Source organism: Asterias rubens, chromosome 14 (genome assembly GCF_902459465.1).
Source record: "Asterias rubens chromosome 14, eAstRub1.3, whole genome shotgun sequence".
NCBI lineage: Eukaryota > Metazoa > Echinodermata > Asteroidea > Forcipulatida > Asteriidae > Asterias > Asterias rubens.
In genome coordinates this window covers 6,889,789-6,912,640 of record NC_047075.1, presented here as the reverse complement: position 1 = coordinate 6,912,640, position 22,852 = coordinate 6,889,789, and the positions used below count along the sequence as shown (strand labels likewise).

General features: G+C 39.1%; 2 protein-coding genes across 2 annotated transcripts; both read left to right on the top strand.

Annotated features, from left to right (window-relative positions):
* The first annotated feature begins 8,260 nt into the window (after positions 1-8,260).
* LOC117299360 (monocarboxylate transporter 12-like) lies at positions 8,261-12,091 on the top strand. Its single transcript, XM_033782890.1, has 4 exons — positions 8,261-8,641; positions 9,800-9,943; positions 10,327-11,169; positions 11,675-12,091. The coding sequence occupies exons 1-4, from the start codon at positions 8,410-8,412 to the stop codon at positions 11,812-11,814; spliced, it is 1,359 nt and encodes a 452-aa protein (XP_033638781.1). The 5' UTR covers positions 8,261-8,409; the 3' UTR covers positions 11,815-12,091.
* Positions 12,092-14,470: 2,379 nt separating this feature from the next.
* On the top strand, positions 14,471-22,536 carry LOC117299257 (monocarboxylate transporter 9-like). Its single transcript, XM_033782738.1, has 6 exons — positions 14,471-14,849; positions 15,365-15,664; positions 16,832-17,283; positions 18,580-18,805; positions 20,766-20,912; positions 21,657-22,536. The coding sequence occupies exons 1-6, from the start codon at positions 14,693-14,695 to the stop codon at positions 21,818-21,820; spliced, it is 1,446 nt and encodes a 481-aa protein (XP_033638629.1). The 5' UTR covers positions 14,471-14,692; the 3' UTR covers positions 21,821-22,536.
* The last annotated feature ends 316 nt before the right edge of the window (positions 22,537-22,852 follow it).

The window sequence follows — 22,852 nt, the reverse complement described above, 5'->3', positions numbered from 1 at the left end:
AGTAGATCTTTGTAATTTTGATTAAAAGATACAACTTTCAAAACAAACATTATAAAGGCCCGAGCCTTTATCGCACGGCCATGACCCTGCCGGTTTTAAACGGCCGATTCAGAACTTGACACTACCCTTTTATTCCCTTATTAAACTCTTTTTGTTTTAATTCTTTGCCTGTAATGCGTAGAGTAAACACAATTGCAAAGTACATGTACGGACCAAGTCGTGTGTTAGTACGTTTAAAAAAAAAAAAAATATGTTTTTTTTCCGGCAATGCCGACCAGGTGTATTGCTGCTGAATGCAGAAAAACACTTTTTGAAATGTACCAACTCACGACTTGGACGTACATGTACTTTGCACGTGTGTTTACTATACGCATTGCAGGCAAAGTCTGCCTCGATTGACGTCACAAAAGGGGTAGGCGGAGTCAGCCCCCAAACAACTTTATATATTTTTGAAACATATAAATCGTGACAAACAATTACAAAAAAAAATGGTTTTATTGTTCGTAAGCATATACTCTTCTGTTTGAAAGAAAAAAATCTATTTCAAGGTGACTTTAAAGCCATTATACAACTTGTGTATAAAATAACAAACCTGTGAGAATTTAGGCTCAATCGGTCATCGGAGTCGGAAGAAAATAACGAGAAAACCCACTCTTGTTTCCGCACGTTTCGCCGTGTGATGACATTTTCAATAAATCCGTAATTCTCGCTATCGAGAATTGATATTGTTTTAATGTTTTTCATAAAAAGAAAAGCATTTCAAGGAACAATATTTCAAGAGAAGTCTTTCACCACTACCTTCTGTAAACCCTGTAAGTTATTTGTAAATCTGTGAATTTTTTTTACCGAAAGGGTCCAATGGCTTTAAGTGACATCAAACTGAAACACTTTAAAGTGATGCTTGATTTTCACACTCTAAGTATTTTGAACTATTCTGACAAAAATGCTCCTTTTATCAATGCTTACACTTAAATTACTTATTTTGTTGGATCCAGCTATCCCTAAACAAGGTCAAGGAATGTTAAATGATTCATTTTTTTAGTAACATAGATTTACACAAACAGATATGTTTTGCATAATTTATATTTTTACTTGTTTTTGGTTATTTTTTCGTAAGACACCTTTAATCTTAAAATTCGGCTTGGTATCCCCGATTTTCGGATTCAGCACCCCCATATTAGGTTAGTTGGATGGGTTACCAACTTGTACTCAAAAATGCCGCTCACTCACTTTACAGAGCCCTTTCTTAAAATCTGGTCTAGACTATTATAAAGTCCTCTCGTCATTGAATATGACCAATAGTTCACCTATTGCTATAGGGGACCAGTCTAGTTTACACATTGACTTTTCCTGTGTCTTTATTAGCGAGGATGAAGACATGTACCGGTTTTACAGAACCAGTGATATCATCGGACACAATGTATTACTTTACATCATGTCAATGATGATCTATATACTTGTACGTATAATTTGATTGAAAAGTGAATGCGAGATCAACGCTACATATGTACCATTTTGACCGTCAGGATTTAAACGTAGGCTCAATGCCATCTGCGGGGTAAATTCACGAGCCTGGAAGTATGACGTCAGATATTCTGGCTACCATATTGTTTACTCCATCATGGTCCGAATATTTCATTGGTTTTATTTTACTTATTGACCCAACCCTTTCCATGATTTTTTTGCGATAAGATCCGAACTTTTCGAGAATCTTTCAATCAGTAAATCCCCAGCTGTGACACTTGTGTCCTTTAAGCAAGACACTTAATTATTGCTTCGTCTTTTGGATGGGACGTAAAGCCGTTGGTCCCATGTGTTGTGTAACGCATTTAAAAGAACCCAGTGCACTTATCGAAAAGAGAAGGGGTTCGCCCCGGTGTTCCTTGCTGTGGCTGCTGTATGCGCCAAAGCAGCTTGTAAACCCTTATAAGGTGATATTGGGTCTCAGAATCCATCACTGCAATAACCTATCTTTCTGAAAGTTTGTATATACTCAGCGCCTTGAGTACATTTCTCGGTAGATACGTGCGCTATAATAAGACTACGATATTATTACGTATTATTATTCAATTACTAGAAGAACCGTATTTCAAATTTACAAAGAAGTAAAGGTTTGTTATACACTTAGTGTTATCGTACTTTCCATGAATGGTGCCGTTGGATAACAAATTAATTCTGGTCCAGGAGCGAGTCATTAGTGAACAATAGGTGCCTCTCGTTAACAGGTACGGGCAATTTTAACGGTGATTGTATTTGTAAAGGATTGACCAAATTTAATTTATGGCGGCTTTTTACCTGGAATTAAATGAACGAACCGATTAATTGCAAAGTCATTAGTCTTGACAGTATCACGCTATAACACAAATTTACATTGAAGCTAAATTATTATTTCTCCATTGAACCCCATAGTAAACCATATTAACACTGTACATGATAGCTGACATGGTACTGTTTGTCTTATTTCGCGCATTTGCTTCTCACATATTTACTAGCCTTTTTGACATGTTCATCACAACATAACTATCCAGAAGACGATCAGAGCATACTGATCGAAACGTCGAGTTAATCCAATGGTTCTTTTCAGAACCACCCCAACTCATTTAGAGATAGTCATTACATGGTGTTACCACACACTCTTCCATAACAACATAACATTGTTTTCGGATACGTGTGGGTTAGCCTACAACCTCGTTCGCAGGAGTGATCGATCTTGCCGCGCCATTTTAGACCGTGTATACGGATGCATTACGCGCACAAAAACATATCCGAAAATAAAAATGCACTTAGGGTACACAAAGGTAAATGTTGGGAAAAAGATAAGTTTTTACAGAGTTTCCTACTTTATTTTTAACCGCCGGATGGCATTCATGAATGGGACTAAAATAGTAGTGACTCATTTCTAATCGGCCATGTAAAACATTGCAGGGTCGTGTCCGTGCGATAAAGGCCCTCGCCTTCGGCTCGGACCTTTTTTAGACGGCAACGACCCTGCTGGTTTTTACGGCCAATAATTAAGAACTCGTCGCTATCCTTCCCCTTGTTAAACAAACTGTTTTTAAACAGTTTATTAAAACAGTTTAAAATAATTACGTCTTTTTCGAAGTCTCATCTTGGTTTTAGTCTTTGCCCCTTAATTCTCCTCAAGGTATAGTCTTGAATCAAGTCGGTAAATGTTGCGAGGTCTCTTTCGCCGCTTGCTACTTTTTTCCAACGTTCTCACGATGCGGGGACGGTACACACATTATTGTCCCAATGTTGGAGTTGCTCCCAATTACCGTCTTGAATAATTGTATCTAGCAATGTACACTTGCATTGTATCTGCTATCAAAAATTAGACGGGCAAGTTTAAATGGGAACGAGCTACTCCAGTCGTTTAAGAGCACGACCATGCCACGCGCTATACCTACGACCGTTGCATGAATGTATTATCGCACTGCGACTGTTGCATGCACGGCAGGCAGGATGAGTGTATTGGTGATGCTTGGCACTTGCAATATGCAGCACTGGCAGACAGTATTAGACACTGTCTAACGACTTGCATCGAGTCCTCTCCACCTACACTGGTGCCCTGTCTGTATCTGCGAGGATAAAGACATGACCTGGTTTTACAGAACCAGTGATATCATACAACACACATCATTGTTATTTTATTTTTTATATATGTATACGTGTACGTATAATTTGATTGAGAGATCAACGGTTCAGATGCTCCATGTGACCGTCAGAACTTTAACGTACAGTGTAAATACAAATCCTTACAATTGACGGTGCTTTAGTCTTGTTAATTGTGCCTTGAAGTGATAGTTTGCAAAACTTCCACCGTTAAAATTACGGCGATTTACCTGGCACCCTAGCTGCCAGGTAAAGCACCGTAAACTTTACGGATTTTTCCACAGTGTGTGCTTAATGGTAAACTCTGGCGTAATTCACGAGCCTGGAAGTATGACGTCAGATTTTTATTGTTTACTCCATCATCGTCCGAATACCTTCACGGTTTGATTCTACTTATTAACCCGAACCCTTTCTATAAAGTTTTTCAGAAAAAATTCTGAACTTTTCGAGACTCTTTCAGTAAATTACCAGAAGAACTGTAGTTCAAATTTACGCTAAGACACAAATTTACATTGAAGCCATTTTTTGTTTTCCACTGAGCCCCAGAGTAAACCACTTTTTAAAACATTTCACGCGGTAGTTTGCGTGGTTTGCTTGGTTCTGTGGGTCTTATTTCGCGCATTGGCTTCTTATATTGTACAACATGTTTGACATAATACAGTAAAAAATTATTATTTATTCATACACATAATAACTGCTTTAATATTTCTTATTGCAACAGGGCAAACAATATTTGACATAATACAGTACATAATTATTATTTATTCATACCATAAACATAACAACTGCTTTAATAATTCTTAGTGCAACAGGGTAAACAATATTTGACATAATACAGTACAAAATTATTATTTATTCGTACACATAATAACTGCTTTAATATTTCTTATTGCAACAGGGCAAACAATATTTGACATAATACAGTACAAAATTATTATTTATTCATACACATAATAACTGCTTTAATATTTCTTATTGCAACAGGGCAAACAATATTTGACATAATACAGTACAAAATTATTATTTATTCATACCATAAACATAACAACTGCTTTAATAATTCTTAGTGCAACAGGGTAAACAATATTTGACATAATACAGTACAAAATTATTATTTATTCGTACACATAATAACTGCTTTAATATTTCTTATTGCAACAGGGCAAACAATATTTGACATAATACAGTACAAAATTATTATTTATTCATAGACATAATAACTGCTATAATAATTCGTATTGCAACAGGGCTTGACATAATACAGTGCAAAATTATTATTTAATCATACCACAAACATAACAACTGCTTTAATAATACTTATTGCAACAGGGTTAACAATATTTTACACAGCACAAAATAATTCTCTGGGGGTCCACTTATCATTTTGTAAAGACCACAACTACAAGCGATTGTCTGTAATCTTCCAACAAACTATTGTCAAATTATTATTCACTCTATTTCTTACAGCTCCCTTACTGCAAACTGATAATTTTTTATTTACACATTTGTTGTTTAAAACTTCTGGCTGTAAATGAAAATGATGGGAACATGTTTTTAAGGTTTGTATGCACTTTCGACCTTAACCAAAATAGTGAACCATTTACATTGAATATAAATGATCATTTTCGTGACATTGTTTAGGTACAAACAAAAGTTGGTATCTTAAAGCTTAACATTTACACATCATTTGGGGCATTTTTTCGATAAGAAATATAGGTAATGACAAATTGAACTTATTGTCACATAAACTTATTTAATAGTTAAATAATTTGTGGTAAACAAGAGTAATTTCAAAAGGGTGGGAAGTAGGGTGATTGCGATCTGATGTATACGTTTGAACAGGCAAATTTGAACGGTCAAGGAACTTTCAAATTATATGACGTCACTAACGAAAACTCACTCCAATTCTCACAAGACTTGATTTCAAGTCTTATTAGATCGTGTTTATTCTTCTGCATCTCAGCCACGAAAAAACGCACCCATAATTATTATTATATCACGTACCCTAACTCGTAGGCTAAATGACGGAGGTTGATTACAGGAGGGCGCTGTTTGTAGTGGCTAACAGGACGACTAAAAAGCCACGATCAAAGATTTGGAACCAATAAAGTATAAATCCACACTGGCTCATCTGGAATGTTTTTATTCAACCAATTGTATACCGCTCACTGAAAATAACACTTAAATACCTGTGACCCACGGTATTTAATAGGCCAAATAATGGATAGAGGACACGGCTGCTTGTTGTTCTTATTATCACGATATTTATTCTGAATCTGTAAGTAGAAGACGAAGGAAAGGAAAGCTGTTTACGCGTCTTCTACAAGAATATGAATGACTTTTTAATTAATACATGTTAATGCATATTTTTAGGATATATTTAGATTTAATAAACAAAACAATTTAATTAAAAGGTAAAGGTATTGCTTAAGGCAGAAAACAAGTAAAACAAGATGGCGCACGGTTCCCGCCAAAAGCTTGCTGGCGGCCGCCATCTTGAATTATGTGACTCAGTCGACGATAGAGACATCGTAAGTCCAAATAAACAAAATGGACAGACGTTAAAACAATCACGCCTGTGTTGTATATTTACAACGAGATTAAACTGAATTTGGATACTTTTCCTGCATATCTCAATATACAGGAAAAATCTCGCAAACAACAATTATCTACAAACTAACGATAAATCACAGTAATATGTACAAGGTAACTCTATGTTACACATTTGTTCTCGTCACATGTTGTATAAATAAACGAAATAAAGTTAAAAGAATAATATATGAAAATAGAAAATCTTTACCTGTAAGTAGAAGACGAAGGAAAGGAAAGCTGTTTACGCGTCTTCTACAAGAATATGAATAGACCTTATCGCAAATACCAATGCGCAAGCGCAGACTGTTGAATGAGGTGCATTGTGGGATAGATATGGATCAAATTTGGATACCAGCTAGACCACAATGCACCTAATTCCAAGCTTTACGGGCGCGCCCCAGTATTTGCGAAAAGGTCTATGACGGTGAAGTATAGTGCGCCGCCAACGGTGTGAAAGCATGATTTGATTTTAGGGTGATTTGCATAGATGAATATTTATAACCAAGTAAGTCTACAATCTATTTTTAGAGGGGGGTATTATTCATACCGGTGACATACCGACGGTAGAGGGCGCTACGCAAATTTAACACTTAATGGGTGCGTTCGTTTAGCTTCCCTGGGGGTCGACCCAGGTCTGCCCCGGTACGTTCGAATAGCTTTGACGGGGCTCACCTGGGTCAGCCCCTAGTGCCCTGCTTGTGGAGTGGGTCACTTGGGGGTGACCTGAGGTGCATGCCGTCACCACGAGAGGGCGAGTGTGATCGTTCGATTAGCTCTTGTCAGGGGCTCACCGGGTGAGCACCGCGGGGTAGACCCATGGAAGCTAAACGAACGCACCCATAATTTAAGAGCGAATTACTGGTTTCTACGTCACACCATTCTCGCGTAATATCTTCATTGCAGAATCAAATTGTTTGACAGCGTTTGAATTTCTCGCCTGATGAGGGTCAGGAAAATCATACATGAGTATATCACAGTCACAATCACATAATTATTTTTGTTTTCTTCTTAAAGCCCAGTGGTTTCTAGTCTGGTTCCCAGACCCAAAAATCTCCGACTAGGCTCTGTCGAATTTAGGGTCCGATATCACCCAAAATCACGTGACCAAAAAGGAGGAATTCATAGGGCACCATGCTTTTTTTCTTTGGCATGGTACCTTGACCACCAAGCCTGAGTTAGTCAATAACAAAAGCGCCCGTCTATAATGGTATAGACGGGCGCTTTTGTTATTGAATCACTTTGGCTTGGTGGTCAAGGTACCATGTCAACGAAAAACAACATGCTGCCCTATCAAGGCCGGCTTGTAGTCGGTCGCGCGATGGTCGCCCGATGGAAATATTGCGCGCAATCCTAGGACTGAGGCCTGAAAACTGTGTCTTTTTATGATCGCGCGTCAAGATTTCCATCGCGCGACCGACTATAAACCGGCCTTCAGTCGATGATGTCATCATCAGCCAATCACCCGTGCAAGAAAACCATTCTGTCTAATAGGTGACTTTTTCGTAATGTGAGATTTGGATTAACGGTGGAAATCGCTGTATCCTGACTGGACTAGGAACGATCCGGTCTCGCTTTTAACATTTCCAGGTAGAATATGAACTAATCTATCCATAAATACTAATTGGGGACTGTTGCCGACATTCATAACATGAAAATTGTCCGTGTTTTTGTGACTTGTTTTCTCTGTTTTTGAAGCCATTTTTTACGTACAAATTTCTCTTTTTAAAATTTGAGTTGCACCGATTGTTTTTATACATAACGACAGATATGCTCTTCGTTTCAATTTACTGGTACATTATTTTGGTTGAGACTTTTCAGCAAAGGCTGAAAATGACCGAATTCCAGAAGCCCTTTTGACTAATTAGTATTCAAACCGAGGTCACGCATGAAAACACGCTGCATATCCCTGCAGATAAATAACAATGGGGATTAGTGTACTGCAGGTAGACTGCGTAATTCACTAAAACTCTACCAAAGATACTATACACTCACTGCCATGCTCTATTCACGGCACGCACCTGGCATGACAACTCAAGCAAGGTTTGTTATTGAACAGGGATTTGGAGTTGTACACAGAGTACGCACGTACTCTATCTAACGGGGCAGTCATATTGGATTCTTGTTTATTTCAACGACCAACAAAAACTGCTTTCTGATTTTGTGTTTGTTTTATATCAAGCCATATAGAATGAGGCTTGTTCCAAAATGAGTTCCGGTTGTTTCGGACGCGTTTTGCAGTCTTTAGTTGATACTTTCCGTGATGGTGGTCTACGAGGCTGGATTGCTGTGTTGTGTTTATTTACAACCAAGATGGCGTTGGCTGTTTTAGTAAAAGGCCTGGGTATGATGTTACCTTCCTTACAGGAACAGTTCGTCACTTCGACTTGGTTAATTGGCTGGATGGTTGCTTTTGTAAGTGCGGGGATAAGTTTCTCAGGTAAGTGCGATCAGATTTATTGGGGTAAGGCCACACCTAAGACCTAGGGTTTTCCAAGAACAAGCCTTAATTAAAGATCGTTTACAAAAATTGTGAAGATATATTTTAATGTACCTGTTACCTGTTCATCATCATGTTTGTTGTGTTGTCATTAAGCCTTCGAAAAGACCAGAATGCTAGGATCGAAAATACGAGTACATGAATAATAATAATAATAATGTATTTATATTAATGTTAGTACATTCATGGATTGGAAGTTCCTCCATTGTACATTGAATTGTGGAAAACATAATTAAAGGATTTGGGAACTTTTTCAAAATGTCCATAGATTTACATTAAACTTACAGGGTTTGAAGATCCTGATAGTGGAAAGCTTCCCTTCAATTTATTACTTTAATGAAGAGAAACTAAATTGGTAATAGGATACTTTGGGACGCTAGGTGGCAGCAGACTTACCAGGTATATTTCCATTGTTTACGTAGTTCCATGGAGGAACAAAGATTCCTCCATGGTAGTTCAGAGCCTGCACACATGACCGAGAACGATGGATTTTACATGGTAAGTCTGCTGCCACCAAGCGTCCTCATAGTCTTCCATTTAGGCCTACTCCGAAAAAAATGAATTGCCTTAAAAGCTTCCTGGTTAGAAGCACTGATGCAGCTTTTTTAATGTCAAACATTTTGAAAACATTTAATAGACTGTGTGTTCCAATAATTACTGACTCATAAACATCTCAGACAGTTTCGCTATTCCTTGTTTCGCTAGGTTTGTTTTGTGTGTAAGTGTTCCTTGGGGTTTTCTTTACCATTTTCTCTTAAGTTTAGCCTGGTCGTTTTTTTAAATCGTTGTGCAGGTCACTTTAACAATCACCAAAAGTGACTCCAGTTTATTAATTTATTAATTTTGGTTTTTACCCATACACCGATGTGTGTTAGCACTGTATACTCAGTACTTTCCCAAGTCCTGTGAAAAAATATCACAGGCATGTTACTCGGGTGGGATTCGAACCCACGACCCTTGCAATTCTAGAGCAGTGTCTTACCAACTAGACTACCGAGGTTGCCCGGTAACTAGAGGCAGTTCGCATAGACTCCAGTTTGTCACCATCACCTTCATCCTTACCGCGTTTTCTTTAACAAGTTTGCTCTTGATTAACAGGTGTCTTAGCAACGCCACTAAAGGAGAGATTTGGCGCCAGGACTGTGTTGACAGTGAGTGGATTAGTTGCCGGTATCTCCATGATAACTGCGTCGTTTCTACCAAGTTTGTACATCATAACCTTCATCCTAACCTTATTAACAGGTAATTGAATTGCTAATTTGATGATTACTTTTGCAGTTTAATGGGCCGTATTTTTGACCGCGTGAGGGCGCTATTATAAGTATTACTTACCGGAGATATTGAGGTCACGAAATCAAGCATCTGAAAGCAAACAACTTCGTGTGACCAGGGTGTTTTTTCTTTCATTATTATCTCGCAACTTCGACGACCAATTGAGCTCAAAATTTCACAGGTTTGTTATTTTATGCATATGTTGAGATACACCAAGTGAGAAGACTGGTCTTTGGCAATTATTACCAATAGTGTCCACTGTCTTAAACATTATATTTGTAAAGTTGAGTATGTTTTCTATGTTCTTTTTGTTTCACCACGGCTGTAAAATCAATGTGTGTTTTATTATACAGGGCCAGCAATCGGCATCTCATTCGTGATAACAAAACATTTGATTGGAGGTTGTTTTAGTAAATCTATCACAACAGCTTACGGTGTAGCTGACTTAGGCAATTCATCGGTCTTCGTGGCTGTTGTGCCCTTGATACAACTCTTCCTAGAAGTCTACGGCTTGAGGGGAACAATGCTACTTCTTGGAGGATTGTTATTACATCTCGCTGTATGTGGAGCTCTGATGAAACCACCTGCAGCTGGTAGGAGTCAAGATGGTTATGAGGCAGCTGTCACAGACGAAGAGCAAGAGACAGGGGAAGACAAAGTGGCACCAAGCGACCGCTGTGGCTGTTCTTGTTATACCACAATTTACTCATTCACTAGAGATACATTCCAGCTTGGTTTATTCTCATCCTTATCATTCTGGCTAGTTGTGTTCTTGGTCATTGTCTGGAGGCTTACAAACACTGCTTGGTTGATATACTACGTACAGTACGCAACTGTGTATAAAGAATTCACATTGGAAGATGCATCCCAATTCATTGTAGCGTATGGGATAGGTAGGACAGTAGTTTGCATTGTGATTGGTCCATTGGTTCAGACTGTTAAGATGTTCAGCTATTGTATATGGCTTGCTGGAGCTCTCCTTATAAATGCCATCTATTATGCTCTTGATCCTTGGCTGATGTCTTATTGGACGATTGTTGTGAATACTTTCATGCTTGGAAATGCTCTTGGAATGTCTTCAATACTCATAGATGTTGTTATTAAGGAGGTATTCGGCAAAGATCATATGGGATATGTCATGGGATGGACTGGATTCTCGTCTGGTGCTGCAATGATACTGCTTCTATATTTTCCAGGTGAGTTCATGGTCATTACAAATGAAGCAGCATTTGTTTTTGCACCTGTCATTATACAGACAAAAACTAGTCATACAAACCCAGTTATTTCCATTGGATGTGCTGATAATCGGTACTCTGGTCAGCAGAGTGTGGGTTCGAAATCCCCCAGTCGTGACACTTGTGTCCTTAACCATTGCTTCAACCTTCGGATGGGACGTAAAGACGTTGGTCCCATGTGTTGTGTAACGCATGTAAAAGAACCCAGTGCACTTATTGAAAAGAGAAGGTGTTTGGGCCAGTGCTCATGGCTGTGGCTGCTGAATGCGCCGTAGCACCTTGTAAACCCTTATTGGTGCTACATAATGGGGTCTCAGAATTCATACCATCAATAACATTATTCTGCTACAGTATTATTCCAAGCTCCTTGAGTACCTTGTTGGGATGGTAAAAGTGGTGGATATGTGCGCAATACAAGTCTTTAACATTATTATACGAAATAATTATTTTGTTTTGTGCCCAACAGGATTGATTTACGACACGATTGGAGACTATACCGTAGCTTTCAGTGTTATGGCTGGCTTACAATCAATGACTGTTGTTGATGTACTGTGGTTGCACTGGAGGCAGAGACGTCGTCCAAGTTCATCTGGGTCATCACTATAAAGGGTGCTTTCTTTAAGCTTCCCTGGGTCGACCCCGGTGTGTGGCGTTTTTTTTTCCAGGACGAACGTGGGTAATTATCTGCACACGTTCGTCCTGGAAAAAGAAAACGCCACACACCGGGGTCGACCCGGGGAAGCTAATAGAACGTACCCTATGAACATTGTTTTTTATATCATGCGGGACCAGAGGGTTGGCAACACAGACTATGGGTGCGTTCGTTTAGCTTCCCTGGGTCGACAAGGTGTGTGGTTGTTTTTTTTTCCATTATGAACTTTTGCAGATAATTACCCACGTTCGTCCTCGAAAAAAAAACCGCCACACACCGAGGTCGACCCAGGGAAGCTAAACGAACACACCCACAAAGAACCTATAGACGATGTGACCTCTGACGTCACTTGAAAACCATAACATGATTCGCGCGCACCGCCGGGCAAAACCTTTGTGTTTTGGCAGCCAGCTAGAAAGAGTATGCAATCTTATCACTACTACAGGTGTTTTTGCCCGGCGAAACATGATGTATACAGTGTTTTGTCAACAGAGGGCGGTTTGAATGTAAATATAGGTCACATCGTCTATAGACGGACAGCACCTTTATGGAAATCAACGTACATGTATATAGATATCGTAATTTTGAAAGCACTTTTTTGTACCCCAAACCGTGGGCAAAGTCCGCAAAAATGCAAGCGAAACAACTTGTAAAGCAATGGGCGAGATGAGGAGGTGATTGTGTTTTAAGGGGGAACAATTCACCAAAAATGTTTAAAACAATGTTCAATAAATAACTTTTCTCATGATACTTGTTCGCGTTTTCTCCTTTTTTTTTTCTTGCATAACGAAAATACTAGTAAGAATAAAATAATTTTAAAAATACAGACTTTGATTTGTTCTTTACATGTATACAATAACTACAAGTTTAGATAAAAAGTTACAATAACTGTTGCTGAAAGATAGCAGAGAGGTTTTGCATGTCTACACACAGATACCGATGCGTCGACACTTTGTGTGTTCACATGACACGTATCCGCGACGATTCACGTCGTAGAAAAACGGAAACTGTTTTGCAGCGTTTTAGTTTTAGTTTTAACACAGATCAAAGCATTTCCTACGGAGTTGCTTTCACTGGTATCGTGCTTGGTACAGACGGAAAGTTGTTCGTCATTTGCAAGCAAAACGATGAGAAAATGTATAAAACACGGGTCACTATAGGTCATGCTAGTCCGGAAAACACTCATGATGATGAATGCGAGCGCACTCGAGTGACACATACAAGTACATGTACATATCTTGCGAAACAAAATCCAACACCCGGCTGACGTGAACAGATAATACGGTTAATATCAGTATCTGTATGGGGTCGGCTCATTGTAGACAGGCACTCTTGTTATTGACTAACGCTAGGCTGGCAGTCGGGGAACCATTCCAACGAAATGGATGATGTCATCGTCAGCCAATCACCGTGCAGGAAAACCATGCTGTTTATTGGTTGTTTTATTTCGTAACGTGGGTTTTCGACTACCGGTGGATATCGCTGTATCATGACTGGACTAGGTACGATCCGGTATCGCTTTTAACATTTCCAGGAAGAATATTAAATAATCTATCCATGTATACTATTTTTGACTGTTGCTGACATTCATAACGGGACAATTTGTCGTGTTTTTAAAATTTGAGTTGCACACATTTTGTTTTCATACAAAACGACCGATATGCTCTTTATTTCAATGTACTGCGGGTTGTTCTAAAACCCCCTCAACCCCCACGACCCTGGAGGTAGAATTTTACCTCCATGACCCGACCGACCGAATGGCCACACGGACGTGTTTGGAGTCCCCAATCGGTGTACACTTGTCGTGCGGAAGCGGAGAGTAAATACTCCCAATTCTGTGTGGCTGATGCAGATAAATATAACCGCAGTCTCAGACTTGAGGTCAAGCCTAGTCGTGGAAGGAAGTTGCGTCGCGGATCGCACACTGTGAATTCTAAATCGGGGACTTAATTCTTACTCGGCCGTAATTAAGCGACATTTTATGAATTCGGAATTGGGACATTCTTCGAACACGGGGCGGATGTCGGAGGGTCGTGGGTCGAGGGGGTTTTAGAACAACCCATGTACTGCTTCATTATTTCTGTCAATACTTTTCAGATAAGGCCAAAAAAGACTGAATTTCAGAAGCCCTTTGGACTAATTATATATTCACACAGAGGTCACACACGAAAAAAGGAGGAATAGTTTGCAGATAAAAGGAAAATAAATTTGCTGACCTGCGGGTAGACTGTCTATCAAATAAAATAAGGAGGTGCAAAACTATAAAAACATTCATAAGCCAACAACAATATTTTGAATAGGTAGGCCTAACGTCTTTCTTTTTATGACGTGTTTTCTCTTGTACTTGTATGTGCCTTTGTATGTTTTTATATTCTTGATCGCCTTTAGATGGTGATTATTTTTGCTTTTGGTTGTCCGCAGAAACAAATAAGTATTACAACAATAAATAATGATAACAATACACTGGATACTGCATTTAGTTCCTACGCAGCGACATAAAATTAATAATATGTCAACGGAATTCTATTGAATCATATATAAATATATTGTATTATTCAAAAAACACAAAACAAGTTTTAAAATCCGCACACTATAGCTTCGGCGTTATCCGTGACGGAAACTCGTAGACAGTTTAGAGTCAGACGTGGTCGGTGACTCGTTACGAATAGAAGTTTTCATAATGGTTTATCGTCAACAATAAACATTTCATGAGGTCACGAACAAAGGCCTAGTTTTAACAAACGTTGGTGTACATGAGAGTTGGTTACAGTCTGTCTCTACCCTGGCATCACTTCCACTACACTATGATTTCATACTGGGATTAAATTCGTAATGGTCGAATCGGTTAGTCGCAAGTGGCGCTGGTTTCGTTTAATGATTCCAGTTGCCTGCAACATTCAATTAATCCTCATCAAAGGAATTGTGTACAACTACAGCATCTTGTTTGTGAATTTCAGAGATGAGTTTGGAAGCAGTGAAGCCTTAACAGGTAACTATGCTGCGCAATTACACGTGATGTGTTAGCGGTTTTTTGTTTCATTTTAGTATTGTTGACTTGTTGCTGCTGCTGCTGTTTATTGATGGGGTTGTTGTTGCTGCTGCTGTTGCTGGTGGTGTTGCTGGTGCTGCTGCTGTTGTTATTGTTGTTATTGTTGCTGCTGCTGCTGCTGCTGCTGCTGCTGGTGTTGCTGTTGCTGTTGCTGGTGCTGTTTGTTGTTTGTTGTTTGTTGGTTTGTTGTATGTCTTTTGTTGTTTTTGTTGTTTTTTATGTTTGTTGCTTGTTGTTTGTTGTTTATTGTTTGTGGTTTGTTGTTAAAATACTTACGGTGTATGTATAATTATACAGTTATTCGTGCATGGTTGTAAGAAAACAATGCACACCGAATTTCGTGGAAGATAATCATGAAATCTGTTATTATCTCTACAAACATGAAAATGCAAGCGAGTAATGTGTTAAACTGATTCCTTTATGTATCTGTGTTGATGACGTGTGTATCCTTTCAGGGTGGCCGGGGTCCATAGCTAATGCATCAGCGGGCTTGCTGAGTCCTGTGGCCAGCTTACTCCTCCGAGTTGTAAGTCATCGTACTCTGATCTTAATTGGTCATGTAGTATTTCTATCAGGGTTGATGCTGACATCATTAGCTCGTAACTTCTGGTACGTCCTCTTGACTTTTGGTATCCTTGGTGGTGTTGCAAACGACTTCGTCCTCGTTGCTACCAATGGGATTGTTCTTAAGTGGTTCGCTGCTGGGACTTCGTTTCTCCGTGCGAGCGCTGTCATGTTCCTCGGAACCTCATTAGGTAATAATATAAATACAAAGATCGAAGTCTTATAAAGCGCACGTATCTACCAAACAAGGTACCCAAGGCGCTGAGTATATACACATTTTCAGAAAGATAGGTTATTGAAGTGATGAATTCTGAGACCAAAATTAGCACCTTATAAGGGTTTACAAGGTACTACGGCGCATTAAGCAGCCGCAGCCAGGAACACCGGGGCGAACCCCTTCTCTTTTCGATGAGTGTGCATGCGTTACACAACACATGGGACCAACGGCTTTACGTCCCATCCGAAGGTAATGTGACACAAGACGTGAGTTTCCTATAAACTAAACTCTGAATTCTACCAACTGGTTTCACTGTGTGAGTATAAACAACTGTTATCATGCAGTAGATTTGAAACTTTGCATGGTGGAACTACGATATGGAAAGGTTTGCGGTAACACAACGCAATGACTATCTCTAAATGAGTTGGGGTGGTTCTGAAAAGAACTGTTGGTTTCAACTCGACGTTTTGATCAGTATACTCTGGTCATCTTCTGGAGAAAGCTGGACTGTGATGCTGCATGCTTCTTCCCACGGACACAGTCTAGTGAGCGAACTCGTGCATCACCGAGCTAATCCGCCTCCACAGTACTTAAGAAATACAATCAGAAAAGACTGATTGAAACGTCGAGTTTAAACCAACGGTTCTTTTTAGAACCACCCAAACTCATTTAGTTATCAGTACCATAGTTGTAAACCCATTCTCTAAACCAATCATGGGGCAACGTAAGTTTAAAGGGTGTTTTTATGCTTTATGGTTACTCGTGCGAAGAAAACAAAATCGCGCAGTTTAACGTCCAAAAACTCGCACTACACTTGCAAATTCTATCTGGCTGCGTAGTCATGATGTCATCAGAACACGCAAGCCTTCACAAAGACCTTATAGGATGCATTAACGTCATCAAGCTTCTTTAGAGGTAAAACGATGACGTAACAATCGCAACACACACATTTTGGATTGGACAATGATAAATAGGTTCAAAGGTCATTTAAAACTGCAAAGACTGAGATTTATGGTTTTTTTTATTTTATTGACTTTTAGGTTTGTTTTCCCCTTTTTTAAGACATTGGGATCAACATTAACAACTTATGGGGCTCAAACGTTGCTTATTCGAAGTGTTTTAAATTCGTACTTTTTTCCAGGTATCTTAATTTTCAGTCCTCTGCTAACTGCATGCATAACCCAGTACGGATGGAGGAATGCTTTAAGAATCGTCTCAAGCGGGATCTTCGTAATGGGTGTAGCCATCGGCTTGATTCTCAGGGATCCGTCAACAACCGTCAACGACCGTCAAGATGTTGCAGATATTGAAGACGGTAGCAAGGAGGCAAGTCCCTTGAATGAAGAGGAGACAAACGTATATGGATGTGAAGATGTTCAACCAAGCATAGATGGAAATCCAGAGATTCAGAGCTTGTTTGAAGAACCCAAAATGCAAGATGAAGACTTGACTCGACTGCAAGAAGAGAAGAAGTGTTGCTTCTCGTCATACCACTGTGAGGTGCTGGAGATGATGACGAGGTTCGAGCCCACAGCATGGGGCATAGGAATAACTCTTTCTCAAATCGGATGGACGTTTTTCATCATTAATTTTGTAAGTTTATTTTGAGCGCAATGAGTGGTATCAATAAAAAAAATAGGACAAGTGATAGCAACAAGTAAAAGCGTCAACTTTCACGTAGATCTATAAAAGCAATAGTCACGGCATGTTCTGAACTCAGAATGGATAAACTTATTCTTTTTCTTCTGTAACGTTCCTTTAAAGGGTATGTGTACTTTTTACACAATGTCCACAGAATTACATTAAACTTAAAGGCAGTGGACACTATTGGTAATTGTCAAAGACTAGTCTTCACAGTTGGTGTATCACAACATATGCATAAAATAACAAACTTGTGAAAATTTGAGCTAAAGTTGCGAGATAAAAATGAAGAAAAAAAACACGCCCTTGTCACACAAAGTTGAGTGCTTTCAGATGCTTGATTTTGAGACCTCAAATTCTAAATCTGAGGTCTCAAAATCAAATTCGTGAAAATTACTTCTTTCTCGAAAACTACATTACTTCAGAGGGAACCGTTTCTCACAACGTTTTATAGTATCAACCTCTCCCCTTTACTTTTTTACCAAGAAAGATTTTATGCTAATAATTATTTTGAGTAATTACCAATAGTGTCCACTGCCTTTACACAGTTTGAAGATAAGTGAAAGTAGAAAGCTTCCCCTAAAATATTGCTTGCTAAGGTGATGTAGCTTTTGAGAAATGAGTAAAACGAAGTCACGAAAGCTATTAGTCTCAGTTTTAGCATGTAAAATCCATAGCCTAACATCACTGGTTAATACGTTTTTTGATACTTGTTTTCTGTAAGTATTAAGGGAAGCCTTTTACTATCATTTTCTTCAAACTGAGTAAGTTTATGGACGATTCTTTTGTGTTAAGAAAAAATACCAAAATCCTTTAAATGTCTGTCCTAAGCTAGCTGCCAAAGCCATTATTTAATGTCAATCATTCAAAAAAATCAAACAATATTTGTAGTAATGTAATTTACACTTAATAATAATAATAATAATTGTGGCTTCTTTATAACGCCTGTCCGTCACCCGGTGACGCTCCTGGCGTTGTAACATACAGTATTTTCTGCAAGATCTTGAACTATGCATTTGAATTATGAGACCTAGTTCTGATAGCACCATGTAATGTTTTACAAGGTGCTGTAGCCCAATTTGCTGCCGATCGGACCAGGAACACTGGGGCGAACCCCTTCTCTTTTCGATAAGTACACTGGGTTCTTTTACATGCGTTACACAACACATATAGGACCAACGGCTTAACGTCCAATCCGAAGGACGAGTTATACTTGACCCTAACTTGTTCTTGTCTTCCTCTTGTTAGGCCAGTTTGATGGATCGGCACGGTCTTAACAACCAGCAGATTTCTCTTGCACTTGTGTTCTTCGCTTTTGGAGATTTGATCGGCAAGCTTCTCATTGCTATATTCGGTGGCAGTCTTCCATTCCAAAGAGTATACTATCTCTCTGCGTCTATGTTTCTAGCTACAGCTGAGTTTGGAGTGATGTCCATCGCAAACACGATAGAACATTTCTTAGCTTTGTCGATAGGTAAAGTGCTCTCTCAAATGTTAAGAGTGAAAAACACCACTCTTTACCTGTCGAGTAGTCCCTCCCTCATATTGCTCTTTGAAAAGAGTGGTGGTTATTTCACTCTTTTAGAGCCCTCTAAAAGAGTGAAATAACCACCACCCTGGGTTTCACTCCACGACAGAGTGGAAAATCACTCAACAAAAATTGCAAACTTCAATCTAAAAGTTCGGAAGACCACTCGAAAAAAAAGTCGTCCCTCATATGGCTCTTCTACGAGTGCCTTTTCACTCTGGCATTTAGAGAGTGTGCAAGTTCTATAGATTAATAGAGAGGTTTCGCAAGCGTACAGATACATACACGGAAATGATCCGTATCCGTTCACGTCATCCGCGTGTTGGATTTTGTTTTGCAAGTTATGTTTTACCTGAGTGCGCTCGCATTCATCATGAGTGTTTTTCTCGACAAGCATGACCGATAGAGACCCCGTGTTTTATAGACTGCATTTTCTCATCGTTTTGCTTGCAATGACTAACAATTTTCTATCTCTATCAAGCACGATACCAGTGAAAGCAATTCCGTGTGAACAGTTTTTAATCTGGGACAAACATACAACTAAAAGTCTGCAAAACAGTATCTGTTTTTTGATGACGTGTATGAGCTCCTGTATCCGTTGCTAACGTGTGTGCAAAATACCATAGTCGCGGATACGCGTCACGTGAACACAGTAAGTGTCGACGTATCGGTTGTATGTGTATCCGTAGACTCCGCGAAACCTCTCTCATTGTATAAGTTGGGAAAGTTTAATATTTAGTAGTCCCAGCCATGTTTCTGTTTCGCCAAGGTGTATACAGTATTACCAAAAAAAGGACAATTCTCTCAGAATTGAGAAGTCTCCTCAACAATCTGATAAAACAAGACAGTTGTCTAAAAAAAATTAAAAATAAATAAAAAGTTGATACACACAATGGTGTTACCGCAAAACCAAATACAATGATACCTCAACATGCAATGACACAAATCCTATAAAAATGAGCAACAGAGCAAGACAGAGGAACGACTCCCTCAGTCTAATTTATCTCACATTTTTTGAGAAAGGTGCAAGATCTCACTCTTGTATAGATTAGGACTTCATCGGTTGAAAGCACACTTTGTGATGGAACAAGGAGATTTTTTTCTTTCATCATTTTCTTGCAACTTCCATGACCAATCTAGCCCAAATTGTCACAGCTTTGTTATTTTAATATGCATATTATGTTTGGATACACCAAGTGAGTAAACTGGGCCCAAATTCATAGAGCACAACATGTTTCTTAAAGGAACACGATGCCTTGGATCGGACGAGTTGGTCAACAAAAAGCGTTTGTAACCGTTTGTTATAAAATGCATTATGGTGGGAAAGATGTTTTAAAAGTGGGTCAGAATACAATGATCCACACATTAAGTTTGCCTCAAAATTGCGTGGTTTTCCTTCACTTTGCGAACTAACACGGTCGGGGTCGGCCATATTTGGCCGACAGAGTTAGTCGACGATGTAAAAGGAAAACCACGCAATATCGAGGCATGTTTGTGTGGATCATTGTATTCTACTTTTACAGCATCTTTCTACCCATATGCATTTTATAACAAACGGTTACAAACGCTTTTCAAACACCAACGCGACCGGCAACATGTTCCTTTAAGCAAAAAAAAAAAAAAAATTGTTTAGTAAAATCAGTATACCGGTCAAGACTCCAAAGCTAGCACGGAAATAGCTTGCTTGTTTTACACATCACACTAGCAAAAATACCGGTTACAAGCAACATTTAAAATGGCATGATTTTTTTGCCAGTGTGATGTGTAAAACAAGCAAGCTATTTTCGTGCTAGCAGCTCGATGAAATTGGCCCCCAGGTCTTTAACAATAATTTCCAAAGGTGGGTCCATCCAGTGCCTTTAACTTTATGTATTTTGAAGTTGTTTTGTTGTTTGGTTTGGTGTAGTTGGTGGGCTGATACGCTCTGTCTTGTACGGTGCAGCAATGGGCATCTCGGCAGACATATTTGCCGATACGTACAGCAACAATGGTGTGACGATTCTAGCCCTATTTCCAATCGGCATTGGAATACTTATCGGCGGCCCTCTTGCGGGTAAGTCATAGCACTGGCGCTCAATAATAATAATAGTTTAATAGATTAGCATTTTGCAACAGGCATAAAGCTTAAAGGCAGTGGACACTATTGGTAATTACTCAAAATAATTATTAGCATAAAACCTTTCTTGGTGACGAGTAATGGGGAGAGGTTGATCAAAATAATGGTATAAAACAGAGAAACAGCTCCCTCTGAAGTGCCATAGTTTTCGAGAAAGAAGTAAATGTCCACGAATTAATTTCGAGACCTCAGGTTTAGAACTTGAGGTTTCGAAATCAACCATCTAAAACGCACACTAACTTCGTGTGACAAGGGTGTTTTCTTCTTTCATCATTATCTCGCAACTTTGATGACCGATGAGCTCAAATTTTCACAGGTTAGTTATTTTATGCATATGTTGAGATACATCAAAATGTGAAGGCTAGTCTTTGACATTCTTGCCAATACGTTCCACTGCCTTTAATGTTTTGGTTTTCACCCTACATCGATGTGTGTTAGCACGGTAGGCCAACCTAGTTTCCTTACTGCGGTACCGGCTCCTAATAGGACACAAACTTAATCTAGCTACTGCTCTAGAATTGCAAAGGTCGTGGTTTCTAATCCCACCCGAATAACATGCCTTTGATTTTGTTTTTCATCCACACTCTGCTGATCAGAAACACCAGCTTCACTCCGGTGCTCTAAACCATGACACGCAACATGAAAAATTGATCTTGCTAACTCTGTTTAATTTGTTGACAGGAGGATTGTATGATGTCACTGGCAACTACATCGTCAGTCTTCTTGTGATCGCCGCCTTGTTTGTTTGCTCTGCATTGCTAGTTCTGTCCATACCAATACGAAGGCGACTACAATCAGGTAGTCTATGCTGCGCACGAACCACAGCAACACACGTGCAAGTTTGAGATAGTGATCGTCAATAATTATGGCTATATTATTATAATCAGTTGACCAATTAAATTTAATAATTATAGGGTTTCATGTTTCAATGTAAAATTTTCAACTAATAATGGTCAAGATAACCACCAATTTAAAAACTCACTCCGCGGTAGCGCAGTTAACAACGATCCTATAACCTAAAGTATATTCCCAGTCAATTTGCTATTATACCTTCGGCCCAGGTATAAGTCTAAAAAAAAAAAGCAGGACAGTTCTTTTCAGAACTGAGAAGTCCCCGACAATCCGATAAAAACAGTAATAGAAACACAGTTATCTCAAAAATAAACTCTACCTGGCAAGTAGACAAACACATGGTGTTACCGCAAACCACAATTTAACAGTTCTTGATACCTCACCATGCATTGCCTCAAATTAATGGTTTACTGAGTAGATTCTAAGAGCTTTCCCGTGATGTCATCATACTGTAGATGAATGGTTACAGAGTCTTGCTGGGTGTGTCATCTCTTGGGTGCCTTTTGGTCTTATCTTTATAGGCAGTAATGGACACTATTGGTAATTACTCACAATATTGATTACTCAAATCGGTAATGGGGAGAGGTTGATAGTATACAAATATTGACTACTTCGAGTGCTATGGTTAAAACGAGTCGTGTTTTATAACCATAAGCACGAGTTAAAGCAGTCAATGTTTTATAACACCCCAACAGACTTTATCATCTTCGTACACGTAACGTTCGTACGCGCGTTTCAGATACACAGATGCACAACTTATTACATGGGTTCGAGGTGGGTAAAAAGAAGTCTGGGTACTGCACGGCGTGTGATAGTCATCGGACTATCACACGGCAAACGATGCACTATCACACGGCAAACAATGCACTATCACACGGCTGCCGTCTAGTAAAACTAAGACATAGTGACGCGCTAAAGGCAGAATACTTAGAAGGGGTGTTACATACAACATTGTGAGAAATTATTGTTATTGATCCCTCTGAAGTCACGTAGTTTTCGAGAAAGAAGTAAAAACCTCAGAATTA

Bases quoted from the DNA above. Each gene is read 5' to 3' on its own strand.
- LOC117299257 (XM_033782738.1), top strand. From the start codon at position 14,693: ATGGTCGAATCGGTTAGTCGCAAGTGGCGCTGGTTTCGTTTAATGATT. The intron at 15,665-16,831 runs GTAATAATATAA...ACTTTTTTCCAG, and splicing joins GTTCCTCGGAACCTCATTAG to GTATCTTAATTTTCAGTCCT. The intron at 17,284-18,579 runs GTAAGTTTATTT...TCCTCTTGTTAG, and splicing joins CGTTTTTCATCATTAATTTT to GCCAGTTTGATGGATCGGCA.
- LOC117299360 (XM_033782890.1), top strand. From the start codon at position 8,410: ATGAGTTCCGGTTGTTTCGGACGCGTTTTGCAGTCTTTAGTTGATACT. The intron at 8,642-9,799 runs GTAAGTGCGATC...CTTGATTAACAG, and splicing joins TGCGGGGATAAGTTTCTCAG to GTGTCTTAGCAACGCCACTA. The intron at 9,944-10,326 runs GTAATTGAATTG...TTTATTATACAG, and splicing joins CATCCTAACCTTATTAACAG to GGCCAGCAATCGGCATCTCA.